General features: G+C 47.9%; 1 protein-coding gene across 5 annotated transcripts in view; it reads right to left on the reverse strand.

Annotated features, from left to right (window-relative positions):
• Tarbp1 (TAR (HIV-1) RNA binding protein 1) overlaps positions 1-25,359 on the reverse strand; it is a 53,069-nt gene extending 27,710 nt beyond the window's left edge. For 3 of the 5 annotated variants that reach the window (XM_028889788.2, XM_037206360.1, XM_037206361.1), the window contains exons 1-13: positions 24,505-25,358; positions 20,454-20,551; positions 19,303-19,372; positions 16,390-16,538; positions 14,457-14,509; positions 12,699-12,796; positions 10,404-10,539; positions 9,313-9,409; positions 7,535-7,624; positions 6,995-7,130; positions 4,116-4,212; positions 2,494-2,666; positions 1,398-1,495 (exon numbers count right to left, since the gene is read on the reverse strand). In XM_028889788.2, coding sequence (XP_028745621.1) covers positions 1,398-1,495; positions 2,494-2,666; positions 4,116-4,212; positions 6,995-7,130; positions 7,535-7,624; positions 9,313-9,409; positions 10,404-10,539; positions 12,699-12,796; positions 14,457-14,509; positions 16,390-16,538; positions 19,303-19,372; positions 20,454-20,551; positions 24,505-25,315 — 2,106 coding nt within the window. In that variant the 5' untranslated portion in view covers positions 25,316-25,358. Of the gene's footprint in view, positions 1-1,397; positions 1,496-2,493; positions 2,667-4,115; positions 4,213-6,994; positions 7,131-7,534; positions 7,625-9,312; positions 9,410-10,403; positions 10,540-12,698; positions 12,797-14,456; positions 14,510-16,389; positions 16,539-19,302; positions 19,373-20,453; positions 20,714-24,504 lie in introns of those variants that run through there. The other 2 variants (XM_037206362.1, XM_037206363.1) reach the window with 2 other exon arrangements.
• Positions 25,360-27,425: the final 2,066 nt, after the last annotated feature.

Below are 27,425 nucleotides of genomic sequence, written 5' to 3' on the forward strand. Positions count from 1 at the left end.
AAGGTCCAACAACTCACTTAAGAGCTAAGGGGGGTGAGTTGGGGAGGGGCAGGAGCTTCTGGGAGAACTAGGTTCTCACACTCACTATTTCTATGGTGTAAGCTGAGTTCCTTAGCTTTCCTAGGCCTCTGGTTTCTCACGCATACAGTGGAGACAGTGATATGGGCAGCATTATTATTGACACTCTAACAGTGAGTGCTTTGACTCCAAGCACTCGGAGATAAAGGAAAACATTTTTAGTTGGGGGTGACCAGCTCTTCCACCGTGTGGGTCTAGGGGGCTCAGGGGACTAACTCAGGCTCGATGGCAATTGCCTGCACCTGCATGCCATCTCGCTGAACCAAAGTTCTTTAAAGAAGTCCATTTCCTCACCTTCTTGACGATCTACACAATCAAACTGCTTCAACATTTGCCCATAGAGGTTTTAACAAAAATAAATAGAAATTTCTATAAAAACTAGTATTTTCTAAGTATTTTTGGAAAGACAACTCTAATTATTTTTATATATCCTACTAAGAATAATCTATGTTATGTAGGAGACATGACAGACGTATTCAGAAGATCATCTGAACCCAGAATCCACTGTTCTCACCTCTGGCTACATTTCAATTAATGAAGTGTGCTGCGCGCACACACACACACACACACACACACACACACACACACACTATACATACATATACACACATGGCCCTGGTCCTACCCTTAATCTAACATTCTGAATACCTGGATCCAGGTCCCAGTTACACACAAATGTGTCAAGGGGCTCAAATACATCATATTGAAACCTTCCAAATGTGATGAGGACAGACATATCATCTGGGAGGCTCAAAAGAGCTGCCTCTCTTGATTAGGTCACAGTTAACACTGATGGAGTGGAAACTAGGGGGTTTGAATGTGAACCCCCGCCCACCCCACCCCCACCCCCACACAGGCTCATGTGTTTAAACACTTGAGCCCAGCTGTGGTGGTTTGGGGGAGGTGGTGAAACCTTGGGAGGCGCCACCTGACTGGGGAAAGGGATTGCCGTGGGTAGGGCCTTAGGGCTGGAGTCTAGCTACTCCTGCTTACACGGGCTGTAACCAGCTGCCTTCGTCTCCCACGGCCCCAGCTGCAGCCTGCTCTCATAATCTCTTTCCTGCCATGATGGATCCAAACCTCTCAGACCAGGAGCCAAAATTGCCCTTCCTCTGTTAAACTGCTGCTGCTGGGCATTTCCCACGATACTGAGCTGTTCCGAAGTCTACAACGGCTCTGCTTCCCAGAGTGGCTTTTGGAGGAACCAGCACACTAAAGAGATGTTCCTTTCCAGGTGATCCAGTGAGTGTGGACAAGAAAAAGCAAGAGTGGTAACAGGCTCCCAAAAGAGAAAGCTCCAGAAGCCCAACGCTACTTACACTCTGCAGCTCATTCATGGTGAGCCTCCGGAGCACAAACTGAGACACGCTCTCTGCAGCAGACATGACGGAGGTCTGGAGGACAGCGGACACCTCATCTGTGGGGAGAACGTGTTTTATTAACCTGATAGAAGGGGGGGGGGGTCGTCTTTGGTACAAAACATACCAGAAGCTCTTATACAACTGTTGGGCAGAAAGGTTAAGTCACTGGAGTCCAGGACGCCATACCACAGGCCCAGCAAACCAAGTCCAGGACACTGGGTGGACTGCTGAAATGTGTTCTGTGGAACACACACACACACACACACACACACACACACACACACACACACACAGACTGCTGAAATGGCTCAGTGGGTAATGGTATGTGCCACCAAGCCTGGTGATATAAGACCATCCCCAGGACCCAATGGTAGGAAAGAATTGACTTCTGAAAGTTTTCCTCTGATCTCCATAGGAGCGCCATGGCATGCTCATAACTGCACATACCTGCACACGCACATATAATAATAAACAGCTCTTTAAAAAATAGTGGTGGGGGTGGCCCAGTGGTAAGCTGCATGCTCTGCAAACATGAGGACCTGAGGTCGGATCTCACTGAAATGCTGGTATAGCAGTGCTCGTCTGCAACCCCAGCATGAGGGAAGGGGGAGGTGGGATGGAGGCAAGTGGATCCCAGGGACTGGCCAGCCAGTCCAGCCAAAACAGCTTTGGGTTCAGTGAAGAGGCTCTGGCTCAGAGAATAAGACTGGCAGCAATGGAGAGAATCAACCTCTGGCCTCCACATTAACACACTTACACATACAGGTGGTGTGCACACACATCCTCACATGAAAAATAAATAAACAAAAAATAAATAAATAAAAGAATAATAAATTATTATTTATTATTCAAGAAACAAAAACACATTCTAATGATAGTATACAACCCTCCTGGAGTATTAGATGGACACCTCACTAAATCCCTAGGAGCACCAGGAGCTGCTCAGTGTATGCATGGGAAGAACTAATTCTTATGTTTAGAAATCAGGAGCTTCCTCTCATTCTAAACACCAGCAACCCCCCAGCAAGGCACCCCAGAGCCCAGTCGTCCTCACCATCCTGGTCACTGGAACCTCTTGGCACACAAGAATGCAGCAACCTCACCAGCAGCTGGAGGCACCTGTCTGTCTTCAACAGGGGCATGTAGGCATTGGTGCCCAGCTTCCCCAGGGCATCCAGCAGGGGGTCTAAGAAGATCCTCAGCACGTTCTGAGTCCTCTGCTTCTCACTAGATGGCAAAAGAACACCCCCATCAGCCATCTCAAAAGCATCACCGTTCCCCAGCTAGCACTCACGCAGCAAGATAGCTCAGGGGTCATACGAGTTACTTCATGGATGGCGCACATGCCCAGGACCTGTGAGGACCCATCTCTAGGTCTCGGCTTTTCACTGTCTTCAACCCTTATAGTGTGGGACACAAATCAAAACTCATGCTATGTTAAACTGCCGAGGTCCTGACCAATGGTTTTGCAGCAAAGAAAAATGAGAGAGAGCAGAGAAGAGAAGGAAATAAGTGAAAACAGAAACAAAATCCATACAGATGTGTGAAACTGCCAACGAATAAATAAAAAAAGAAGAGCATAAACTAGTAAAAGACATGTAACATCAACTGCTTTTTAAAAAATACAAAAGAAAAAACCCTAAAAATATAAAACTATTATGACCAATGACTTTGGCACTAAAACTTCATCTAGATGGGATATGATGTATCAAGGCTGTTTTATCTTCAGCACAGTGGCTGCACCTTATTCTACTGCTATTTCAGCCAGCAATTGCCACTCCACAGTTACTGTCCTGCTTCTCTGACGGCAGCCTGACTGCTCAGGCCACAGTCTGGCAGGAATTCTGTTGCCACAGGCGTTGGCTCTGCCTCTGCTGCTAAAGGTGGCTTTAACAAAATCTCTGTCATTCTATTTATAAATAAGACTCGAGATTCAAAGGCTGGCGTGAAAACCTGCTAGCTCAGAGAGGTTGAATAGCACCTAGCTAACCTTCTCTCTCCCCAAAACTTTGCAGGCACCTCCCCAAAACTTCCCTCCTTCTGCTCTGCAAAAACAAATTAAAAACCTCGCCACTCAAAACCCCTCCCTACCACTTCCGGTGCGTCTCTATCTCTTTCAGATGCCCTCTGATGCTCTATGATTACTTTCTGTCAACTAGTGGCTAACTCAGCCTCCTGACCTAAGGTTAATTTTGTTTAATTAACACAAATGAAAACTCGGGGTTCACAGTGTGATCGAATATCCCCCACCACCAAGGTAACTGTATACCATGCCAAGGCCCCGCCTAACCCCGGCTCTGCTGCCACCATAGGAAATGATCTGCTCCTGTGCTCAGAGGCCACTTCATCCCAACAGCCATTTCTGCTTATGTCACACACCTACAGTTTACACTGGGATCTTAGCATCTACTTTTCTAATACCAGTACCAAACAGTAAGCATCCTATATTCTCCGATTTAATATTAGATTGCAAAGCTGACATTTAATCTACCAACCTGCCAGCACTAAGTGGCCCTATTTCTAGTTACATGCTGTTAAAGTAAACATCTCTGTAGGACGTGACCAGTGTTCTCGACCTGGTCTTTCTTAGTGACTCAACCAACCACTGAAAAGTCTAAGCACCCACGATAAACCTTATTTGCCTCCCCTGCACCTCAGCACTGAAGAAGCACTGACCTGAACTGGGTCTTCATGCCTTCCACGTCCACAGCCAGCAGAACCATCAGAGAAGTCAGCCTGGCTTCAAGCCAGTCTGGCATGAAGTCACTTTCCCCTGTTGGGATAACAAGAGGTACAGCATAAGAAGCATTCCCAGGGCCTGAGAAATAGTGCCATGGGTAAAGGTGCTTGCAGTCAAACCTGATGACTGGCTTGATCCCCAGGACCTACACAGTGGGAGAAAAGAGCTGACTCCATAAGTTGTCTTCTGACCTCCAAATGGGTGCTGTGACGTGGATGCACTCACGTGCACACACACTTTTTAATTAAAAAAAAAAAAACATTTAGCCGGGTGGTGGTGGTGGTGGCGGCGGCGGCGGCGGCGGCGGCGGCAGCGGCGGCGGTGGCGGCAGCGCACGCCTTTAATCCCAGCACTTGGGTGGCAGAGGCAGGCGGATCTCTGTGAGTTCGAGGCCAGCCTGGGCTACCAAGTGAGTTCTAGGAAAGGCGCAAAGCTACACAGAGAAACCCTGTCTCCAAAAACAAAAACAAAAACAAAAAAAAACATTTAAAAGGCATTCACTAACTCCTTCAAAAAATGATGCACTGACACCATAACAGCTCCATCATTATTCCCAATCCATGCTACACCGTTAGAGAAATACATTATTGTGCACCACATTTAAAGACAATAAAAACAACTCCTTGTCCCTGCTGTGTGCAGAGCTCCTGCTTGACCACCACAGACACACAGTTCCTCAGACCACAGAAAGTGTTCAGCCAAGAATACCAGAACTGTCATCACAGTGAGGGCCACACTGGAGACATGTGTCTGCAGCTGCAGGACACTCTAGGAGAAGTGTCTTGATCTGGAGACCACTGAGCTGAGGGGGACATCTGAGAAGAATGACCTGGATGAACAGAGACAAGAGCCCTCATGTACAGGAATGTGTGGATGGTCCTGCTAGGAAAGCATTCGTCAACAGAAGGATGTAGATATGTGAAAAAGAATGGCAGAAAATGAGGTGACAGACCTATTGGAGAGACCCAGAAACTTGGCAGAATCTTCAGGGAGTTTTGCTTTTGTCCTAGAGGCAACTGGAAACCTCGGAGGTTGCACACACATTGGGGTGGAGGGAGTTCCAAAATGGAAACTGTAGGGAAGCAAAAGGAGGAACACGGGAAGCAGCCGGAGCAAGGCCAACTGGGCTGAGACTTCCAGAAGCCACCTGACCCTGGACAGGATGGGTGAAGCACCAGGGCTGGGCAGCCCAGCGCCCCTGGAGCCACGGTGTGGGACTGTGTTACCAGCAAGGAAGGTTTGCCTTCAGCTGCAGGCCTAAGCCAAGAAGCTCCCAAGCAATAGCATTGAGAATACCCTTGAGAACGGAGAGGAGATGCTCAGGAGAAAACACTGATAGACAGACTTGAGCTCTAGAAGGACAATTCCCTGATCAGTTAAGACCCACTCCTGGATCAGATGAGAGAAACTGGATGAAATGAGCTGATCTGAGACAAAGACGGGGAAGTTCAGATGTTCTAAATTCAAAGACAGTTTCCCCAAATCATTGCTAAGGGCCTTAATGAAGAGGAAGCATTAGAAATGTAAAAGAAGGGCTGGAGAGATGGCTCAGTGGTTAAGAGCACTGACTGCTCTTCCAGAGGTCCTGAGTTCAATTCCCAGCAACCACATGATGGCTCACAACCATCTATAATGAGATTTGGTGCCTTCTTCTGGCCTGCAGGGACACATGCAGACAGAATACTGTATAGATAATAAGTAAATAAATCTTTAAAAAAAAAAAAAAAGAAATGTAAAAGAAATCCTAATTAATGAGAACTCTTCTCTCCTGCAGGCTGACATGCTTTCTCCAAAGATCTTTGCAAAAATGGTCTCTGCCAGGAGTGGGGGGTCAGTGGTAGAGCACCCACCAAGCATGCCCAAGGCCATGCCAGAACCACATCAAAAGGAAAAGAAAACAGGAAAGGAGAAGAATGGTCTTCACAAGTGTGTGATGAAAACAAACCGCCTGGCCGGGCGGTGGTGGCGCACGCCTTTAATCCCAGCACTCGGGAGGCAGAGGCAGGCGGATCTCTGTGAGTTCGAGGCCAGCCTGGGCTACCAAGTGAGTCCCAGGAAAGGCACAAAGCTACACACCGCCTGGCAGAATAACCCTTCCCAAAGTGTGCTCTCTGAGACTGGTTTTGGGGGCTGGAGAGGTAACTGGGGTCAAAGCCTTAGCTCTGAAAGGATGAGTATGCAGTTCAGAACACAGCACCCATGTAAAAGCTGGCAAGAGTGGTGGTCAGAGGCAGGGGCAGCAGATCCCTGGGATAAGCTGGCCAGCTGGACCAGCCAATCAGCAAGCCCCAGATTCAGTGAGAGACCCGGTCTCAGAAAGCAGAGGAAAGCAACTAAGGAATCACCTGATGTCAAGCCCCAGCCCCCCCCCCACACCCAGTGCCTATACACATATAAACATACAAATACAAACACATACAAACACACACACACACCCCACGTGTCACTCAGATAAATGAACTGGTTTTCATCAGTTCACAACAATAAACGAAGTGCTTCTAAAATATGAAAAACAAACCCACATGCATTATTTGCATTCATCCGTTTCCATCCTAGAGACCCAACACATACCTGCCCTGAGGGATGAGTTCATGTACAGACTGGGTCCACTTCCTGCTCTGGTAATTGAGCAGCTCCAAAGCGTCTATACTGGGTTAACATCCTCAAGTCTCAGAACCCGGAAAGCTGGGAGGGAGCGATTCTGCTCACATGGCTGAAGTTCAGACTCACACAGCACAACTGCTTATGCCACAAATCAATCTGAAAGTTCCTTATAACACATTTTGTCATTCCATAAAGAAAAGTTCAGACTTACTTTCCCAACCAGGGGACTTCACGAACTCCTGAACGAGGTTCTTCACATAAGCCTTTAACGATGTCTCCTGTCCCTCAGAGCCACTAATCGAGGACTGCCTAAAGTATCTTTCATTGACGCGCAGCCAATCACAGAGCTAGACAGGAAAACCATGGCAGGGTTATTTTATTCATAAAACATAACAGAACAAAGCATTTCTAATTTCCCTGAGCCATAAACTGAATTTAAAAAATTAAATAATTAGATATAAGACCTTGGTACACTCTTATGAAGCCATCATTCACTGGTGTTGAGTGGTACTGAAGAATGTACTTTTTAATGTGTGGCTCCTGTCTTCAGAACTATATTAGCTGGAGAGGACCACTCGGAACCCAGTGTAAGTGAATTTCAAACTACTAGCAAAGCAACTGTTACATTCTCACACTGGCTAGTGATGATGGCTCCATGGGGAAAGGCTTTTACACTTGATCTTAGCCAAAAGGCCGAGAAGCCATGGGAAAGGCTTTTATAGTGCTTTCAAACCGCTGATTTGCAGCTCACCTCTGTCCACAACACGGTCCCTCGTGCCAAGGACTCCTCTTGTCTTAGAGACATGAGAAAAGCTGCGACATCAGAAAGAGATATTTTCTCCTAGGCAGAAAAAGCTCAGTTTAGACTTTTAGAGTCACATCACAGCTCTGTGGAAACAGCAAGTCAACTAAAGTCGGATGTCATTCCTTCAGATTCAGGAAGTTACATTGTTTAAACAAAAGAACAGGAACTCAGCCAGACAGTGGTGGTGGTGCACACCTTTAATCCCAGCACTCGGGAGGCAGAGGCAGGAGGATCTCTGTGAGTTCAAGGCCAGCCTGGTCTACAGATTGAGATCTAGGAAAGGTGCAAAGCTACACAGAGAGACCCTGTCTCAAAAAAAAAAAAAACAAAAAACAAAAAACAAAACCAAAAAAAACCAAAAACAGGAATTCAATACATAAAGCTGGGCTCTGGTGTGAGGACAGACTTCAGATCTCCCGAACCACTAACAACCGAACAGAACTGGTGGCATCTGTAATCCTAGTACTTATGAGGCCAAGATAGGGGATCCCAGGCAAGCCGGGCAGGCAGACTAGCTGGAATAGGCAAGGTTTGGGGTTAGAAAGAGACTCTGCCTCTGTAAGTGGAGCACAACAGAAGACCTCTGCCTCCATACCCATGTGTGTGCACATTCACGTGCATGTGCACGCACACACTTGCATGCCACACACAGACACATGACAAAATAAATAAAGGGAACTCCACAGTGGCAATCTATTATATCAAAAGCCAATCCTTTTATTTATTTATTTACTTATTTTTTTTTATGTACACATGTATTTTTTTGTGATTTTTTTTTTGTGTGTGTGTGGGAGGAGGTTTTGGACTTCTGAAGCAGGGTCTCACTCTGCAGTATTGACTAGCCTGGACTGAATAATCTAGCCCAGCTGGTCTCACACTCAAGGCAATCCCTTCTGCCTCTAGAGTGGGTAACATTTTTAAAATACACATTTTTCTTTAAAATCAGTTAGCATCTTAGAGACAAGATGAGTATAATCTTTAAAAAAAAATACCGTCAATAAAAATGAATGACAATGAATAAAAAAAGATTCTTTAGAAGCAACAAAAAGAACCTCCAACTGAAGAAAACCACAGCGGTTCCTCAGTCCAAAGATCACAGCTTATGAATATTCTGCATCATGCCAGGTCATCAGGCTGGCACACACAACCCCTGGGTTAAGTGAAGTCCTGTTGGAACACGGCATATGCATTTATTTAGATGACAGAGAAGAGTCCCAAAGTTAAACAGGGACCATGCAACCTATAAAGATGCCTCATTTTCACTGCTCTGTCCGGCACAGCAGTGTGCTGACTCCGGCTCTCGGTATCTTCCTCTGGACTCTGTCCACGAGCTCCTCTCCTGGTGAATCACCCAGGATGGCCTGGTCCCTTTACCAGACTGTGAGAATGCATGTGAAAAGCTCCCAGGGAAGTTGACTAGAGCTCAGGGCCCAGGTTTTGGCCCAGGTTTTGTCCTGGGACCTGGCTCTGCAGCGGCCTAGGCCTCACAAATGTTAACATTCCCAAGCCCCAGACAGCAAGTCACTGCTCAGTACAACCCAACACTTCCTGCACACTTCTGTCACCTAGGAAAATGTCAATCGTCCCCCAAGTCCAGGTCCCATCAGGACACCACGGGCCAACCCGTCAGCAGGCCTTTTTGACAGCACCACCACAGGCCAGACTTGTATGCATAGGTACCCCGAGAAAGACTTACAAATGGGCATCTGGACAGGCACACTCACCACATCCACCAGACGCATGGCTGTCTGGAGAAGGTAGCACTGTGCTGCTCCTCGCAGAAGGACCTGGTGTGTGATCATCGTGCACTGGAGGACATCCCTGGTTCAAAACAAGGACAAGGTAGGTACCAGGGGAAGTCTGATCACTCACAATCACCTACACAGTCTACAAATTCCGACATACAAAATGACCATCACCAGGAATGACGGTCACCAGGAGTAACTAACCATCACCAGAAGCAGCCATCACCAGACCAGGTCAGTACCAGGACTGGCCACCACCAGATGTGACCATCACCAGATTGGCCAGCACCAGGAGTGACCAAAACCATAAGTGCTAGCATCAGGAATGGCCAGCCCCAGAAGTGACTGTCACCAGGATTGGCCAGCACCAGGAATGACTGTCACCAGGAATGGCCATCACCAGAAGAGCTACAGAGCCAGTTTCCAGCGTGATCTCACACAGAGCACGATTTTTGTTTTTCTCTTTTATTTGATTGAGACCAAGTCTCAGTAGGCCATCCACACTGATCTCAACCCCCCTCTGGCCAAGACCGGCCTCAGGCTCATGTGCCGCACCAATTGTTTTCTTAAGTAGTGGAGTTACAAGTGTGGGCCACCAAACCCAGACAGAGTTCAGTTTTGATACGAACCCAATCTCTTTTAATAAGAAAAAAACTGGGCATGGTACCTCGTGCCTGTAATCCCAGCACTTGGGAAGGTGAGGCAGGAGGATCGCTGTGACTCTGCTTGGGCTACACAGTAAGAATCTGTCTGTCTCAAGGAAAAAAAATATACTTAAATGCAAATGTTCTCAAAGTAAGAACTTCATATATTTTTAAATACTTTCTAATTGCTATTATGATTTGATATCTGTCCTTAATTTTTCTTACGTATCAATTTTTCCTACTTAGCAACTTTAAGGTGATCAAAACCCAAGTACATATATTATAGAATATATTTAAATTAGTCATTCATCAAGCAAAAGACATTCCATTAATTATTTATATGAATAAAAACATGTCAGTTTTTCTCACACAAAGCTACAGGAACCGAGTAACAACAAATGAATGAATACATAGTGTGTAAGTTACCTGAGAGCAAGAAGCCCTTCTCCACCCAGGGCCTTACATCTGGGCATGCTTGCCAAAGCCTTGGAGAGGAAGAACACGGGTACGGCACACCAGTGTCTACCTGCCATCCTCTGAATGAACTTTAGCAGGAAATGACCTGGAAGACAAGGTTTGCAAATGTTATTGCTGCAGGGATCACACGCAAGAGTCCTCTGCTCCCTTAGTAAGAAAATATAAACCAAGCCCTCAGTGAGACAGCACCCCAGACCTGCGGAGACGGCTAGAAGTGAAAGGACAACAACAAGAGAGCTGGAATCTGAAGAAACGGGAACCCCCACGCTGCTGGTGGGAAGGGAAAGGGTGCGGTCAGCGTGGACAACATGTCACGAGAATGTGACCCCGCAAAATCCACGTCTAGCTGTCTTAACTAGGAGTCTCCAACCCAGGTTCGTACCAAACCACGTGTAGGGACACTCACCACGTCAGTGTTCACCAGAGTGAAAAGAGAACACTACTGAGCAATGGACGAACCTACAGATGGATAAGTAACTGAGAAGCCCACCGTGAAGGGAGGATGAAGTTCGATTCTGCCACAGAAATGAAGCTCTTGCTACACAAACCCACCCCTGAAGAGGCCAGCCCTAAGAAGCCACGTGCTCAATCCCCTGTGTGAAACACGTGGAATACACACACCAGGGAGACAGAATGTGCCGCAGGAGCTGTGAGGAGCTGGCCTGTGAGGCCCGGTTCTTTCTGGAGATGACAGAATTATTTTGGAAACAGACAAGGGGGATAGATGCACAATTTTAAGTATAGTAAACACCGCTGATCTGAACAGTGTAAATCTCAATAAAGCTATTTTGGAAATTATTACAATTTCATTCCTATTTATTATGATAAGATTCTACTGTGCTGTGGAGAATCTGATAATCAGGAAATTGTGGTTTTTTTTTTTTTTTTTTTTTTTAACTGAAGATAAAGAAGGGGTTTTTGTTTGTTTTTTGAGACAGGGTCTCCCTAAGTCATCTAGTTAGGTTGAATTCATGGCAATTCTCCTGCCCCAATCTCCCCCATCCTGGGATTACAGGCATGAACAAGCACACCCAGTCAGAGGTAAAGCTTTAGCTGCTGGGGACCACTTTCCTGAGCTGTAGAACCACTGCTGGGACCGTCCCTTGCTCCTGGGCACACCTTCCTGGAAAGCCATTCCTGCCCTCCTTGGGTCTCATTCAGTGGCTGACATCCTCTTCTGAGATACAAAGGGTTAGTACCTCCTCCATCTATCTCCTGCTAGGCACTGTTTGTTTCTGTTATGAAACCCTAGAAGCAGCCAGGTGTGGGGGAGCACTTCTTTAATCCCAGCATTCGGGAGGAGGGAGAGGCAGTGGATCTCTGTGACTTGGAGGCCAGCCTGGTCTACATAGTGAGTTCCAGGACAGCCAGAGCTACATAGCAAAACTCTGTCTTGGGGGAAAAAAATTCCAGAGACTTCTTGAACCTGGAGGAGCCACTGGGAACTACGGGTAAGCAATCTGCTTTCTTCTGGATTCATTAATCAGATCCAAGACACCCTGTCTCAGGCCAACCCCTCACTCAGTACAACAGCCAGGCTTCCCTTCAAACTCACCCCCACACACTTCTGGGCCTCAGCCACCAACACCAGGCAGGCAGCCTCCACAGAGCGCTTTGCTGGGCACGCCAGCCATGCTGCCAACATGCAGCCTCAGGAGGCTGGAACCCAGGTGCTCAAAGTCGGCAGTTCCACTCTCCTCTCCAGAAACTAACTGCTTTTACAAGAGCCATGGAGACAACCAGCTTCAAAGACCTGATACTGTAGATCATATTTACCTCTTTTGAATAGATGACATCACTGGTCATCTTGTCAATAAATGAATATAAGAAAAAAAAAAAATCCATCCCTAGGGTCAGTAAAAGTCACAGAGGCCCGTGTGACGAATGAGCTCTTCTGCCACCTGGCACCAAGAGTCTCAGTGCTTTGTGCCCACTTCCAAACTTAGCCCAAAGAAAAATCAGTCCTGACCCGGGGAAGTGGGCCGACTCCAGGGTACAGGGCTATACCAGTGTGCGCTCCTCAGCCACGTAGCTAAGTCTTCTGCTGAAACGGACAACCCACGTGGGCTGGGTACAGACCAGCACTTTTCCTTTGTCCAGCCTTGTTTGCTAATGCTTGCAGAGGAGACAGTACACAGTGCTGCAGACGCCTGCACGGCACTGATCATGACAGCCACATGATGGCACATATACCAAAACGTGCTAAAAGTTAAAACGTATATTAAAAAATCTCTACTGACATACTCTTTGTTTCTTCTGGAAGAAGAGAAACGTAAGTGACTAGAAACTTCTGCAGCTTTAATCCCAGGGGAGAGCCACTTCCCAGCAGTTGCCCTGGAGACCTGTGGTCAAGGAGGGGGAGAAAAACATGAACTTAAAATCCGTTCACAAATAAGCATATAAATATTAGTCTAAATGCAGCATGGCCCTGGTTCTCAGCAATAAAATAACCGGACAACTCTTCTTGCCCTGGACTTGCATTTTATCTTTCAGAATATTTGGAGACTCTCTGAACATAGAAACATCTGGATGTTCTAATAGAACAGCAGGACTCTCCAGGACCCCTGACTGTTGACTGAAGGGGTGTGGCAGCCTGTGATGACACTCCCCTTCCCTCCTTACACACATCAGTTTAGTATTACAATAGCTGGGGACGATTAACTTAAACTGTACCTTTTTGTTTCCAACATATAATTCAGTAACTTTACATCTTTAGGCTGAAGTAAAAGAGCATTCACAGTGAAGACAAATATTAGAGTTGACTCACACCTGCTAGAGTGTTTAACTGTGAACACAGACTCAACCATGGTGGTTCTGCCTGTGTGTGTTATCTGCTAACAGAACACAACAGGGCACCAGAAGGTGTGTCCTGATAAATGTGTGCACCAACTCTCCCAAAAGCACGGAGGCCGTGTGCTGACTTCCCACTGCCCAGCCGCCTCACAGATGTGGAATGCCATCTAACAATGCCTCACTGAAGACTCAAAAGTCCCTGTCAATCATGCCATTTTATGTTCTCAGTATTTACTCATCAGACATTGAAATTAATAGATCCCTGTCAGTTGGCCTGGACAGTAGCATTTTTAAAGAACTTGGTGGAGAGTGGGGTGATTTTCATTTTTAGAGGCCTCCTAAGCATAACTTACTTATAGCTATGAATTTAGTGATCAATATCAGAAAGACAACATAATTCTAAAAATAAAAGTGGAGGAGATCTGAAAGGGCAATTTCAGAGTAGAGATAATTCTCCAAATGAGGCTAAGGCACAAAACTAACAAACTTCTGACTGCTAACCTTTTCCAAGGGTGAAAGCTGTGAATAAGCAGACCTCTTATAAGCCATGGCAGCCACTGTCAGATACAGAAAGGAATATGTTAGGATGGACTGTGCAGAACAGGGCTGACAGACACCAGACACACTGGTGTGAACTCAAGGTTCTTAATACAGATGGAGGGAGAGATGGAGAGGAGGAAGGAGAGGGGAGAGAGAGGGAGGGAGGGAGGGAGGGAGGGAGGGAGGGAGAGAGGGAGGTGATGAAGGGGTAGAGGATGAAGAGAGGAAGGGAGGGATAGAGAGGATGAAGAGGGAAGGGAGGGAAGAGGGAGGGAAGGAAGGGAAGAGGGAGGGAGGGACGGACACACAGATGAAACATACAGAAGGTAAGTGGTTCAGTAGACAGAGCGACACACACACACAGAGCTAACAACTAAGCAAATTCCATTAGACATTAATATCTGCTGGCTATAGATGAACAATAAAGGATAATTCTTTGTATTATCCCCCGGCTTTTCTAGAAAACTGTGAAACTAAGTCAGAATTAAAAAGCTAAACTAAGAAGGCACGCCAGGCATGCTGTGTACAGATGCCCAGAACTGCACTATCGCTAGAGAAGATTACCCTCTGGGCTGGGGCCTGTCCACGGTGCGGTGCTGGCCCAGCATGCACCAGGCCCTGGGCCTTGTCCCTAGCCCCACAGCAATAACGGACCAGCACAGTGCTCACCTGCTGTAGAGACAGCTCTCTGAGAGGACGTCCATCAGCGGGCCGGTAACAAACTAAAGGGGAAAAGGAAGAGGATTGACACAAACGTCTGACTGCACGGAGAGGACCTGCCTTTGCTCTTCCCGGGGACACAGGAGAGCTGGGGAGCAGAGTGGGCTAACACAGGGTGGGTCCTGTGGGCACAAACAGAAGGCCGCCGGTCTGTAACAACCTCCAGGGCCCTGGGGTGGGTCAGGGACAAAGGAGCTTGATGAAGAAGTAGATGGGAAACACAGACAGTAATAGGGAAATAAAGATCCCTCCAGGGAAGGCTGACAGCCTGTGCTGAGGTGCGTGCTGGGCATTAACGATCCCCCAAACAGTCCTAGACACTGGTCAACAACTCCCCACCCCCCCAGCAGCTTACCTGCAATGCAGGGGCAGAATGCATCGCAGGTGCTATCGTGTGGAGTTCAGACAGAAAAGGCAGGTTGGTGTGTATGACCCTACGGTAAGGTGAGCTACTGTGTCTAAGGGACAGGGAACCACAGGGCCCAACTGCCTAGAGCCTAGCACTCACGGTCTCCTCGATGTACAGACAGCAGCTGAGACAAACAGAGCTCAGACAAAGATGATAAAGTACACACACACAGACAACTGTGACCCAGAGCTCCAGGACAGCATCACCAGGGGCTGCCCTGCCAGACTGCAAGCTCTGCAAAGGACAACAGCTGAGAAATGACCCAAACAAGCTGACCGTGACGGCTAACGCTGTCAGCTCGACGGGATCTAGGACTCGGCCGTGAGGTGAGTCTCTGGACACACCTGTGAGGGACTGCTTTGATCACATTATCTGAAGCAGAAGACCCACCATGAGAGTGGACAGCACCTTTCTGGCAGCCACCCAGACACAGGGGGGGACCAAGGAAAAAGGTGTTTGCCTCCTTGCCTTCTCCTCTCGATGGTGCATTCATCTACCCTGCAGCTGCCACTGTGGCTGCTACTGCTGCCGCCATTCTATGCTCCATCAGAGCCCAGCTTCTTTGGGCTCCCAACACGGACTGAAGTACTGAGCGGTTCTCTAGGAACCATCCAGGCCTTCAATGCCGGATTGGACAACTGAAGCACCCAGCCTGAGGACCGAGCAGCTACTGGTTTTCCGCCTCCCCAGCTAGCAGATGGCCATTGTTATATGCCAACCTAATACATTTCCTTTCAGCACACATTCATTCTATGGCTTCTGTTCTTCTGAAGAACCTTGACAAACATGCCCACCATTCGGCTTTCCCCAAACGGGAGAGCGACACTTGAGGAGACAGGCAGACAGAGACTGGAGATGTGGCTGAGTGCTCACCGAACATGCCTGAAGCCCTGGGCTCAGTCCCTGGCACCACATAAACTGCGAGTGATGATGTGCATGCAATCCCAGCACGCAGGAGGTGGAAGCAAAAGGAACCAAAGTTCAGAGTCAATCTTGGCCACACAGAGAGCTTTCAAGGCCAGCCTAGGTACAGGAGACCTTGTCTCAAAAAGCAGAGCTTGATGTGTGAAGTTCTATAAAAGGCCCACCCTCGCCGCAGCTGCTGCCAGAGGCTCTGCTGTGTGGTCTGCTCGCTTTTCCTAACTCGGAAGGGCATAACTTTTCCGTCTTTTGTACCTTGGGATCACGGACCAGAGACAGCCTGGGCACACTTTCCCTGACTGTCTCAAGGGCTTCCTGAAGCTCCCTCTCCACATTCCTCCACATCACTGACTCCCAAGCCCCATGCAAAGGACTCAGCGCTCTCTCTCCCTCTTCTCCGACTCCTACTCCAGGCAGTTGCCCACTCTGTTGTTCTTCTCTTAGACACAAAAGATCTTGAGTTTAAAAACAAAAGATCATGTGACAGACACGTGGCCTTCACCTCCTATGTTCTGAGGATCGTTAAGGAGGAAGGGGCTGGGATGCCATTACCTCAGAGAGTTCCGGCGAATACGGAAGCGATTTCACTTCATACAGCTCCAAGAAGTGGATCACGCCTTCTTTGGTCAGGATTTTATTCTCGCTTTCAAACATTCTTTTATAAATGCACGTGTGCCAGGAGGGATGAAAGAGCCAGCAGCCTGTGGGAACAAGGACTCAATGCTGACACACAACTCTAACTTTAGATCTCTGCGTGGAAACTGTAGGCTCACACCACAAATCTGCGTGCAATGGACACTCACACTAGCAACATGAGAGTACCCGCACAGTGAGCTTGCTAATCACATCCACAGAGCTGGCGGAACCCAATCACCTCAGCGCCCCGCATTCTGGATGCCCTCGGCTACCGCAGCCACCGGAGTCCTCAAGAAAGCATTAGCCTGTGTGTACAGGCGGAACTTTAGACCTGGGGTGGTTTGGTACATTGTCCCCTCACTCGACTTGAGGCCATTTTTCATACATAAATCTAAAACTGTCACCCCTCTACTTAAAGCCTTTGAATAGCTTCCCACCATTCTGACACTGTGAACAAGACACAGGCTGACACTGGCCACCCAGCCTTGCCCACTCTACAGACCCAGTTTCCTCAGTGCCCTACCATCCTCACAGAGCTCCCCACCTCAGGGCTGGCCAGCTCCTAGCTCTGAGTGTGTATGTCACCCTAGGTCAGACCTGACCTCCCCTCACATGAACTCCTTTGTGGTCCCTTCTCTGTTCTCTTCACAGGACTTGGAGCCAAAACTACTGTTTTATGGAAAACAGACCAAACTCAAATGGAAAAATACTGCCCCCCCAACCCCCCGTGCCTCCAGTGTGGGTACACACTGACACTGAGTAAGGACCTCTTGAGTGAATATATAATTGAATTCACAATAAAAGGCAGAGTGAGGGGCTGGAGAGATGGCTCAGTGGTTAAGAGCACTGCCACTCTTCAGAGCACTGGAGCTCCATCTCAGCACCCACGACAGGCGGCTCACACCCACTTCTAACTCCAGCTCCAGCAAAACTAATAGCTTCGGGTTGGGGATTTAGCTCAGCGGTAGAGCGCTTGCCTAGCAAGCACAAGGCCCTGGGCTTGATCCTCAGCTCAAAAAAACAAAAAACTAATAGCTTCTTCTGGCCTCTGAAGGCACCTGCATGCATGTAGTCATCACATCGGCATTCACATTATTCACATAAATAAAAATAAATCTTAAAAAAAATGGAATAAATATGTACCTACTATATACTGTCTCTGATTCTTAAAATAGTCATTATTTAATTATGTTAGAAAAAAACTTTTTTTTTAATCTCATGGCATTCTGTAACTAAATTGGCCTACTGTTTGTAATTTACCTCAACATACTTTTTCAACTCTCTGTCAATGGTAACTTTTCAAAACCAGTCAATGCTATTTGGTTTGCTAGAGCTATGGGCAAAGCATGTAACGAGAGCATCCTTTTAACAGCAAGTGATCAAGAGAATGGCAAGATCCCATTCAATGCTAGCCCCAGGGGGGACTAGAGATGCCTATGGTCTGTGAAAACTCTCACTGTGTCAGAGAACAGCCATTCCCATCAGCAGAATAAAGACCAATTCCTAAGGGGTCAGACTATCAGTGAGGTAATTACCCAAGACAGCCACCACCTACCGGGCACAATCTTCATGAATAAACACATGATACAGCACCTTCCCATCCCTATGGCTAGGAGCCTCCAGCCTGCAGTCAGCTGCATCATTGGCTGAAGCTTAATCTCACAGAGCCACTTTCGGAAGCTCCAGGCTTGCTGTGTTTCTTCTCAAACACTCTCCCAACTCAGGAGGGATGGAGGGCTAAAAACACACCCTTGTCATACCCTTGAATGACCTCTTCCTAAGAAGGCCAAGATACCTCACAACAAAAATCTAACTGCCATCCAGTCTAATAAACAAAAGACAGGTGTGTATTTACACATTAAAAAGGTATATTAAGACAATAAGGCTGGAAAGCAGTTACAAGTATACATCCATATCAAAAGGTTATTATTTAAAAAAAAAATAGCACTACCACGAAAGCACTGGCAGTTTCTTATTTGTGTGGTGTGGAGAGGTACACGTACATATGTATGTATTTTAGCATGGGCACATGTGTGTGGAGGCCAGAGGTTGACACCCAGTATTTTCCTCAATCCCTCTCCATTTTATATATTGAGGCAAGGTCTCTTGACGAGCCCAGAGCTTGCTGATTTGGCTACTCTACCTATCCAGCCCACCCAGGGATCCTCTGTGTCTGCCTCAGGAATGCTGGGATTGTAGGTGGGTAACCAGACCCACAAGGCATCGATATTGGTACTGAGGCTCTGAAATCTGGTCCTCACGCTTCTACAGCAAGCCCTTTACCTGCTGGGCCCTCTCCCCAGCCTGCTCTGTTAAGGACACACTCTGAGATTTATGGATGAAAGGATGCTGAGCTGCTGGAGAGGGAACAGCAGAGGCTGCCCATTACCCAGGAGACCACCAGGCTGCCCACTGTGTGCTTTTGCTATGGTGAGACAGGTCCTGGGTTCATCACATATATTCTTTCCATAAAGAAAAGAAATATTTTTGAAATTTTTATAATAAACTGCCTAATTATACTTCTCAATTACTGAAATCTCTGAAGCCATTTAAAGCTATGTTCTAAGGAGATGGGTAGAGGGTGCAGTGTGGACACAGGGCAAGACTGATAAACGATAAATGTGTGACAGTGTGCTCAGACAGGGCATACCCACAATGCCAGAGGCCAAGACCACTAGCTGGTAGCATTATGAGATGATCCCATTTCATCCTCACTGTTTAATGGTTTTTCCCAAAGACTCTGTGATAAATAATGGTTAGTTATAAGATCGGGGGACTACTAAGGTTATTAAAACAAACAAATGAACAAAACCAAAAAGTAATCGTTACCATTTTCCTCTGATACTGCGTATTCAAACAGACTGTTTAGCTTTGGTAAGACTGGCTTTATGACATGTATCTAAAAATAAGAGCAAAGAATCTCATGAAAAATCACACGAAACGCCTTTAAAACCTCAGGACAAGGTTCCTGTTCACATCACTGTCGCCCTTCTCTTGTTACCGTGTCTAAAACAGGTGTCAGGAGCCTGGTTCTCCCAGGTCTGAATCGCAGCATGATTCATGCCTGTGAGACTGAGCTGGCAAAGCCGGAGGACACAGTCTAGACCCCTGTTACAGAATATCCTACCACACATCATGTGATCCTCGACTGACCCCAGAAACAGGCAAGGCTGGGGGACTAAAGCGGAAAATGCACTGAAGGCCTTCCCCTAGTTCCCGCCGTTGTCAGGGAGAGTCACAGGCAGGGAAGCAGAGCGGATTCAGAGCTCAGGGTCCCTGTGTCTCTTAGACCATGCTGTGACAATTCAGATAGAATTTGACACTCAAATTTCAAAATAACTTTAAATCTAAGTTTCTAAAATAAATAATGAAAGTCTTATGGGTTAACCAACAAAAGTAAACCTGGAAGTTTATCTGGATTTAGAAAGGCTTCCTATTTCCCATCATGCATCTCTGTACACTTCTCACAGAGTCGGGTGGTACTGTGGACTGACACCTGACATTGACTCCATCCACAGACACTGACCCATGGTCTGCAGCTTACAGACAGGGGACCACACACAGGAACCCTTACGCACAGGAACCTTACAGATGGAGACTCTTACAGCTGAGGAGTCTTCCACACTGGGACCCTTTTAGACAAGGACCTCTAGGAACCGTACAGATGGGAACCCTGACATGTTGGGACTCTTACAGAGAGTGGCCTTTAAAGACGAGGACTCTACATCAGGACGGCTGCACAGGGGTCACCTAGAAACCTCTCAGGCCTTACTCCAGATGAACTAAATCTAAATTTTTGAACAATCATGTGAATCCACTGAAAGCATTCTTTAATTTCCTGAAACAATTTACAAGCTACCTTAAATTCTATCATGCCAGAAAACAAAGCATTCAGTTGTGCTTACACAAGCTGGCCTCCCCCTGAGTGCCTGGAAAATGCCCACAGATGGCAGGATTTGCTAAGACAGGAGAGCACGCACCTGGTTGCCTTCTAGAACTTCCATGATCAAGATATAGTTTTCCCAAAACTTTAGAAGCTTGTCTCTTTTCTTCTCAGACCACCAGAATAAGCTTGGACCTAACAGAATTGCAAAAGGAAAAAAGAATCAGTTCTTCCTTTAGCTATGTGGTTAAGTTCTTCATAACAATTCTTAACTTAGTTGCAGTGTTACCAAACAAGGCAATTGCTAACCAAGGAGGGAGCCTACTTAAAAAGCTTGGGAAACTAAAGAAGAAATTTGTTGTGGAATATTCTTTTACACTGTGTAAAAGAATGTGTCACTGTGACTGGTTTAATAAAAAGCTAAATGGCGGCTGGGCGGTGGTGGCACATGCCTTTAATCCCAGTACTCAAAAAAAGGAAGGCAGAGCCAGGCAGATCTTTGTGAGTTCAAGGCCAGCCTGGTCTACAGAGCAAGATCCAGGACAGGCACCAAAACTACACAGAGAAACCGTCTCAAAAAAACCAAAAACAAAAACAAAAAAACTAAATGGCCATTAGCCAGGCAGGAAGAGGTTAGGCAGGACTTCTGAAGAGAGAGCTAGAAGATAGGTAGGTCGCCAGCCAGCCAGAGAGGAAGCAGGATGGGGAATACAGAGTACAAGTAACGAAGCCACATAAAAGAACATCGGTTTAAAAATATGGGTCAATTTAAGTTATAAGAACTCGAGCTTTTCATAACTAATAATAAGTCTCCATGTTTTTTGTGAGCTGGCAGCCAAAAGAAAAAATCCAACTTACAGAAATTCTGTTTAATTTTGTCTTTGTTGTTGTTGTTTGCTTGTTTGGCTACTTTGAGTTTAAATGTTTGCTTTTGTTTATGTGGATTGAGGTGTATTTTTGAGACAAATCTCCCAGACTAGCCTAGAAACTGGTATGTAATCAGAGATGGCTCTGAATTCTTGACCCCCCTGCCTCTGCTGGAACGGTGGGTGGGCACGTGCCACCATGCCGGCCTTGCTTTTGTTTCCTTAAGATCACTGTTGTGGAATTCTGGGTAAGAAGGACAAGTCTGCACAAACCCTTTCTTCCCCAGGACTCCAGTAAAGGCAAATCCCAACGGAACTGAAACAACAAAAATAGAAACACCCCAGGAACACACAAAGCGGTAAAACTTAGAATTTGAAAATCTGAGCTGACTTTGGGAGGACATGAATAAAGCTCAGTCGACACAGGGAAAGACAAGAACTAATCTGATTTGCCTTCAGTCCACCCCACCCCAAACCGAAAGACTCAGCAGCAAGGAAGGCTCTGTTGTGTGTGGAGGCAGGAGGCTGGGCTGAGCCATGGAGGGGTCTGCTCACTGAGGTCAGAACAGGATGCTCTGGAAAATGAAAGGGGTTGTCCCAAAACAGTCAAGTCTAAAAATTAAAATCTGATCATAGAAACAAGAACCTCAGAGAAAAGACTGGAAACCAAAGAAATTAGCCAGTGAGTGAAGGAAAAGACAAAATTCTAGAAAACCCATTGGAGAAAAAGAAAATTTAAAGGTGTGCTGGTTGGTTTTTTGTCAACTTGGCACAAGTAGAGTCACCTAGGAAGAGGGAGCCTCAATTGAGAAACTGCCTCTATCAGACTGGCCTGTAGGCAAGGCTGTCGGGGCACTTTCCTCATTCATGACTGATGTGGGCGAGCCCAGCTCTCTGTGGGTGCTGCTACCCCTGGGCAGGTGGTCCTAGGTTGCCTAAGAAAGCAGGCTGGAGCGGAACGGAATAAGCAGAACTCCTCCATGGTCTCTGCTTCAGTTCTTGTCTCCAGGTTCCTGCTCTGACTTCTCTCAGTGATGGAGTGTGACCTGAGAGTTGTAAGCTGAAATAAACCCTTTCCTCCTCAAGTTGCTTTAGGTCCTGGCATCTATCTCAGCAAGAGAAAAGTAACTAAGACAGAGGGTAAGTCCAGGAGGCTCCAATTCAAGAAGAGAAAAGGACAGAGAAAGCAGCGGAGGAAGCTGCCACAGACGTTACTCAGGAAAACTTCCCAGAATCAAAGGACAGTGATTTCCAGACTGTGTAGGTACACCAAGTGCACCGCACATGGATAAAAGAGGAGATTCCAGGGTCGAGTCCCAGGAACCTCCACAGAGAACTTGCAGACCACCCCTAAGCAGGATCCAGAATCATCTCAACTTCCCAACAGCAACAACAGAATCTCTAGCTTCTCAAAATACAGCCGGATGGACAATGGATGCCTTTAAAATTTGGATGCAAAGGAGCTAATGGGGCGCGGTAGGGTAGCAAGTCAGCCTCTTAAAATTGGGATAAAAAAATGTCTCCCCCCAGCTGGAAGTCAGATGATCAAACCATCAATCAAGCTGTAAGGACAAAACGAAGGTGTTTAGATGCCCTCCGCTCTGCTTTGAAAGCAGGAAGCCACACAAGAGCATTTCTGCCAAAAAAAGGAAATGACGTATAACCCACAAACCCCCGAATGTTCAGGGACCATCGGAGAACACAATTCCAAAGTACAGACAGAAAGTGTCCCCAAGAGAAAGGACACACAAGCTGCTTCCCACATTTATGAAGCATGGAGGAAGGGGTGTTCTCCACCCTCAAAAGGGAGTTCTTAAAACACTGCATTTTGAGGGAGCAATTAAAGGATCTTAGTTGGCAGAGTGAACAGATTAGAATCTCCGGGAACCCTAAGAAGCCACTAGCTCTTTTTCTGGCTTCCTGGGGATACAGGCAGGTCACAGACCCTGGAGGACTTACAAATCTTAGTCTGAGGAGCAGAGGGACTTGCCCATGCCTGCGTCCTACAGGACACTCACTGGTGAACAGCTACCCACCCCGTCTGTCTCTGGAACCCACCTCTGAAAAGGGGCCAACGCAGGTGCCCCTACCCTGATACCAAGCAAAGGCTAGCTACCTCTGGACAGGGCAGAAAACTCTTCTGAACCTGCACTGAGAGGTCATTAGGAGTCTGCTGCTTGGGAAAGGCAAGAAACCAACTAACTACTGCTGGCACCACCCCTGAGGCAAAGCTGGTGTGGACTTCAGGAAGGGAAGGGGGGTGGCCAAGAGAGGGGGGAATGGTCAGAAAAGGAGGGATGGTGGAAAGAGAGGATCAATTCCCACCATCTGCTCTCTGACTTCCCACAAGGGTGCCACAGTATGCATATGCATACACACACACACACACACACACACACACACACACACTATAATAAAAAGTTCAAATGGAAATGATAGACATGGTAGCATGTCAGACATAAAATGAGCATGCATATAGAAAGCCCATCATAGTGGCATGTGCTTGTAATCCCAGCTGCGGAGGCAGAGGGAGGAGAAGGGGATAAAAGAATAGGATCCTTGGTCAGCCAGTCTAGCTAAATCCTGAGTTCCAGATTCAGAGAGAGACCCTGACTCAAAAAATAAAATGGGAGTGATCAAGGAAAACACCTTCTGTTGAATTCTGGCCTATAAACACAGTCCAACACACACACACACACACACACACACACACACACATTAACAAACCTTGCTCCAACAATTCCCAAAGGGAATGTCAAGAGAATACTTAATTCTGTACAAGCTTCAAACGTTAACTTGGGTCACATCACCTTTCTTTCAGACTGATACAGATGTCGACCATTCCTTTTTCTATCAGGTTGTAAGGGCATGGAGCAGGCTTGTTCTTACACAGATCATAATACTGCATGGGCACACCCTACTCTGGATCCACTGTTCCCAAAGTGCAGGCAGAAACCGGTGTAGGGGTGCCACATGCAGGTGCCAAGTCCCCTAAGGATGAGGTGGACGCCCCCTGAAGAGCTGGTTTGGGGAAGCAGGGTGGAGCTGGGGCAAAGAGACAAGTAGGTACCAGGCTGGAGAGATGGCTCAGTGGCTAAGAGCACTTGATTTTCTTCTAGAGAACTGAGGTTTGGTTCCCAGCGCGCTTATCAGGTAGTTCACAACCACTTTTAACTCCAGCCCAAGGGGATCCCACCCCCTCCCAGGCACCTAGACGCATGTACACACAGGAGCACAGACATACACATAGATAAAACTTTTTAGAAAGAGACAAGTGAGTACCCATTGTGTCCTGGGGACCGCAGGTACAGTCCACCGCCAGCTCTGCAGACACCTGCACAGCCCTCTGCAGCAGGTAGCGCGCGCGCTTGCGCGTGAGCGCGTCCTGCGCGCGGCCCAGCCCCGCCTGTACTGTTCTCCAGAAGCGACCGCAGAGACGCGCGTCGAGGTCCGCGGGGCGCGCACGAGCCGACAGCAGCTTCTCGGCCAGTGCGCTCAGCACCAGCAGCTCTGGCCCAGTGTGGCCCTCAGCTCCGAGTCCCAAAGAGCCCAGCGTGTCCCAAGCCGCCCGCAGCGCCGGTTCCGCACTCTGGGCCAGAGCGGGCAGCAGGCGCGCGCCCACCGCTGGCGGCGCGTCCCCGGCCAGCGCCAGCTCCACGGACGCGCGCGCCAAGCGACGCAGCAGCGGGGCATCATCGAGTGCGCGCAGACACGGCGCCACGGCGGCCAGAAGCTCCACGGACGGCACAGCCGGCAGCTCGCGCAGCGCGTCCTCCGCCAGTGCGACCGCCAGTTCGGGTCCCGCCAGGCGGGCGCACGAGCGCAGCGCCGCGCTGGCCGCTCGGAGCACCCGCGGCCCCGCAGGCCCTCCGCCCGGGGACGCGTGCAGTAAAGGCACCAGGTAGCCCTTGGCCACCTCGTGCGCCGCCTCGGCCAGCGCGCCGGCGCCCGCACCGCGCTCCTCCAGCTGCTGCAGCACCAGGCGCAGAGTCTCCGCCCGCTCCGCACTCGCCTCTCCGCCACACAGTATGCCCAACAGCGCGCAGGGATCCCGGCTCTGGGCCAGAAGCGCGTCCGCCAACACCCGCTCCATTGCGGGGAGCCGACCCTGTGCGCGTGCGCCGGCCACTCTAAGCGCGAATGCGCGTGCGCAGCGAGAGGTTCCCACCCCCACACACCCTGTCCGGCGTAGGACCGCCTGAAGTTCCTTCCACTTTGATGGGGTGCTAGAGCCTTATGGTGGTGTACCTCCTGCCACTCTGTCCCTTACAGCTTTTAGCAAAAAGAGTTGCTGCAGACGTTCACTGTAGTATTACACCAGATCCGAAGATTCCTGACTCGAAAGAGGCCTGGGGCCGAAATTAGCTAGCAGGCACTAAATTCACATAGATGTCTATCGCAGTCCCTCAGGTGGCTGCTTTCAAAAAGGCACGTGTTAAGAGCTACCACAAAGACTCTAACAGTGAATCCGAAATGCACCCTGGATTTACGTGTTGAAAATAAATCATAAACCGGGCGGCGGTGGCGCACACCTTTAATCCCAGCACTCCGGAGGATCTCTGTAAATTCGAGGCCAGCCTGGTCTACAGAGCGAGATCTAGGACAGACCCAAAACTACACAGAGAAACCCTGCCTCAAAAAACAAAAAAGAAAAGAAGATGGCGCGTTGGGTAAAGTGCTTAAGCATGAGCATCCAAGTTGGGATCCCCACGGTGGGGTAACTGCCATCCTGCCTGATGGAGACAGAAAGATCCCTGGAGTCGCTGACCAGCCAGTATAGTTGAAGTCAGTTCCAGGTTCAGTGAGAGAACCTGTGTCTTAAGAACAAGGTAGAAAGCAGGGCGTGGTGACACACGCCTTTAATCCTAGCCCTGGGGAGGATGAGGCAGGAGGATTACTGGGAATTCGAGGCCAGCTTGGTCAACATTGTGAGTTCCAGGACTACAACTAGTGACTTTGTCTTAAAAACAAACAAACAAGCACAAGGTGGAGGGTGATAGAGGAAGATACCACACATCAACCCCAGCTTCTACACACACACACACACACACACACACACACACACACACACACACACACGGTGAGCAGTCCCCACCTCACATGCTAATACAAGCATGTACTCCACACACTGACAAGTCATGAAGTCTGACTGTACATGACTTTCAAGTACCAGGAGTCTGAGGCAGGAGGATCACCCGTTCAAAACCTGCCTGAGTTACAGAATGAGATCAAGGTCAGTCCAGGCAATATAGTGAGACTCTGTCTCCAAAATGTAAGAGGGCTGGCTGGCTGGGGAAGCAGCTAGTGGGAGAAAAGGTTCCCAGCGTGTATGAGGTCCTGGGTTCAAATCGGGTGGGGAGGGATGGGAGGGTAATGAGGATAAAATAAAAATGACTTGGGTTGGGGGCATCAGGGGTCTGCAGCTGGAAGCAAGGTCTCCACAGCACTCTGAGCCCAAAGCCCTAGTTCAAGAATACAAATGGATCCTCCCTCATAATGCTGACTGCTGGTTCCCATGAGCAAACTCAAAATCAGGCTTCCCCGTTTCCACTGCTAGATTCAGACTCAGACAAAGAAGACCTCATCTGCCCCTTAGTCAATGAAGGAGACACAGCCCCACCATCAAATAGCTTGACATAAAATAACATGGATATAATGTTAAAGTTAACTGATGTTGCAAATGAAAGGTTTCCCCATGTTTCAGTCATCATTTGCCTTTGGCAAAACACATAAAAGATTCCATTTAAAAGCCACTTAGAATGTCAGTAAATACCTATTGCTTAGTTCCTGGAAAGTGGTTATAAATATCATTTCTCTCAACCTAAACAGATATCAAGCATAAAAAGCTAAAGGTTTTGAGCAGACACTTGACACATGAAGATATAAAATGATATGCACTCGCAGAGGTGTCTGACATTTTTAATCACGAGAGAAATGCACATTAAATCCACAAGGAGACGGACACCCTTTCATGCTCCTAAGAAGGATTCAAAATACCAAGTGAGGGCTGGCAAGATGGCCCAGAGGGTGGAGGTGCTTGCCACCAACCCAGACAAGCCGAGTTGGATCCCACGTGCTGGAAGAAGAGAACTTACTCTTGCAAGTTGTTTTCTGACCTGTGTGTCGGACATTGTGGCACTCATTCCTGTGCCCACACACTCAAATTAATAAATACAGTAAAAAGTTTAAACATGCTGGGGGTC

The sequence above is a fragment of the Peromyscus leucopus genome, chromosome 5 (assembly GCF_004664715.2).
Source record: "Peromyscus leucopus breed LL Stock chromosome 5, UCI_PerLeu_2.1, whole genome shotgun sequence".
NCBI lineage: Eukaryota > Metazoa > Chordata > Mammalia > Rodentia > Cricetidae > Peromyscus > Peromyscus leucopus.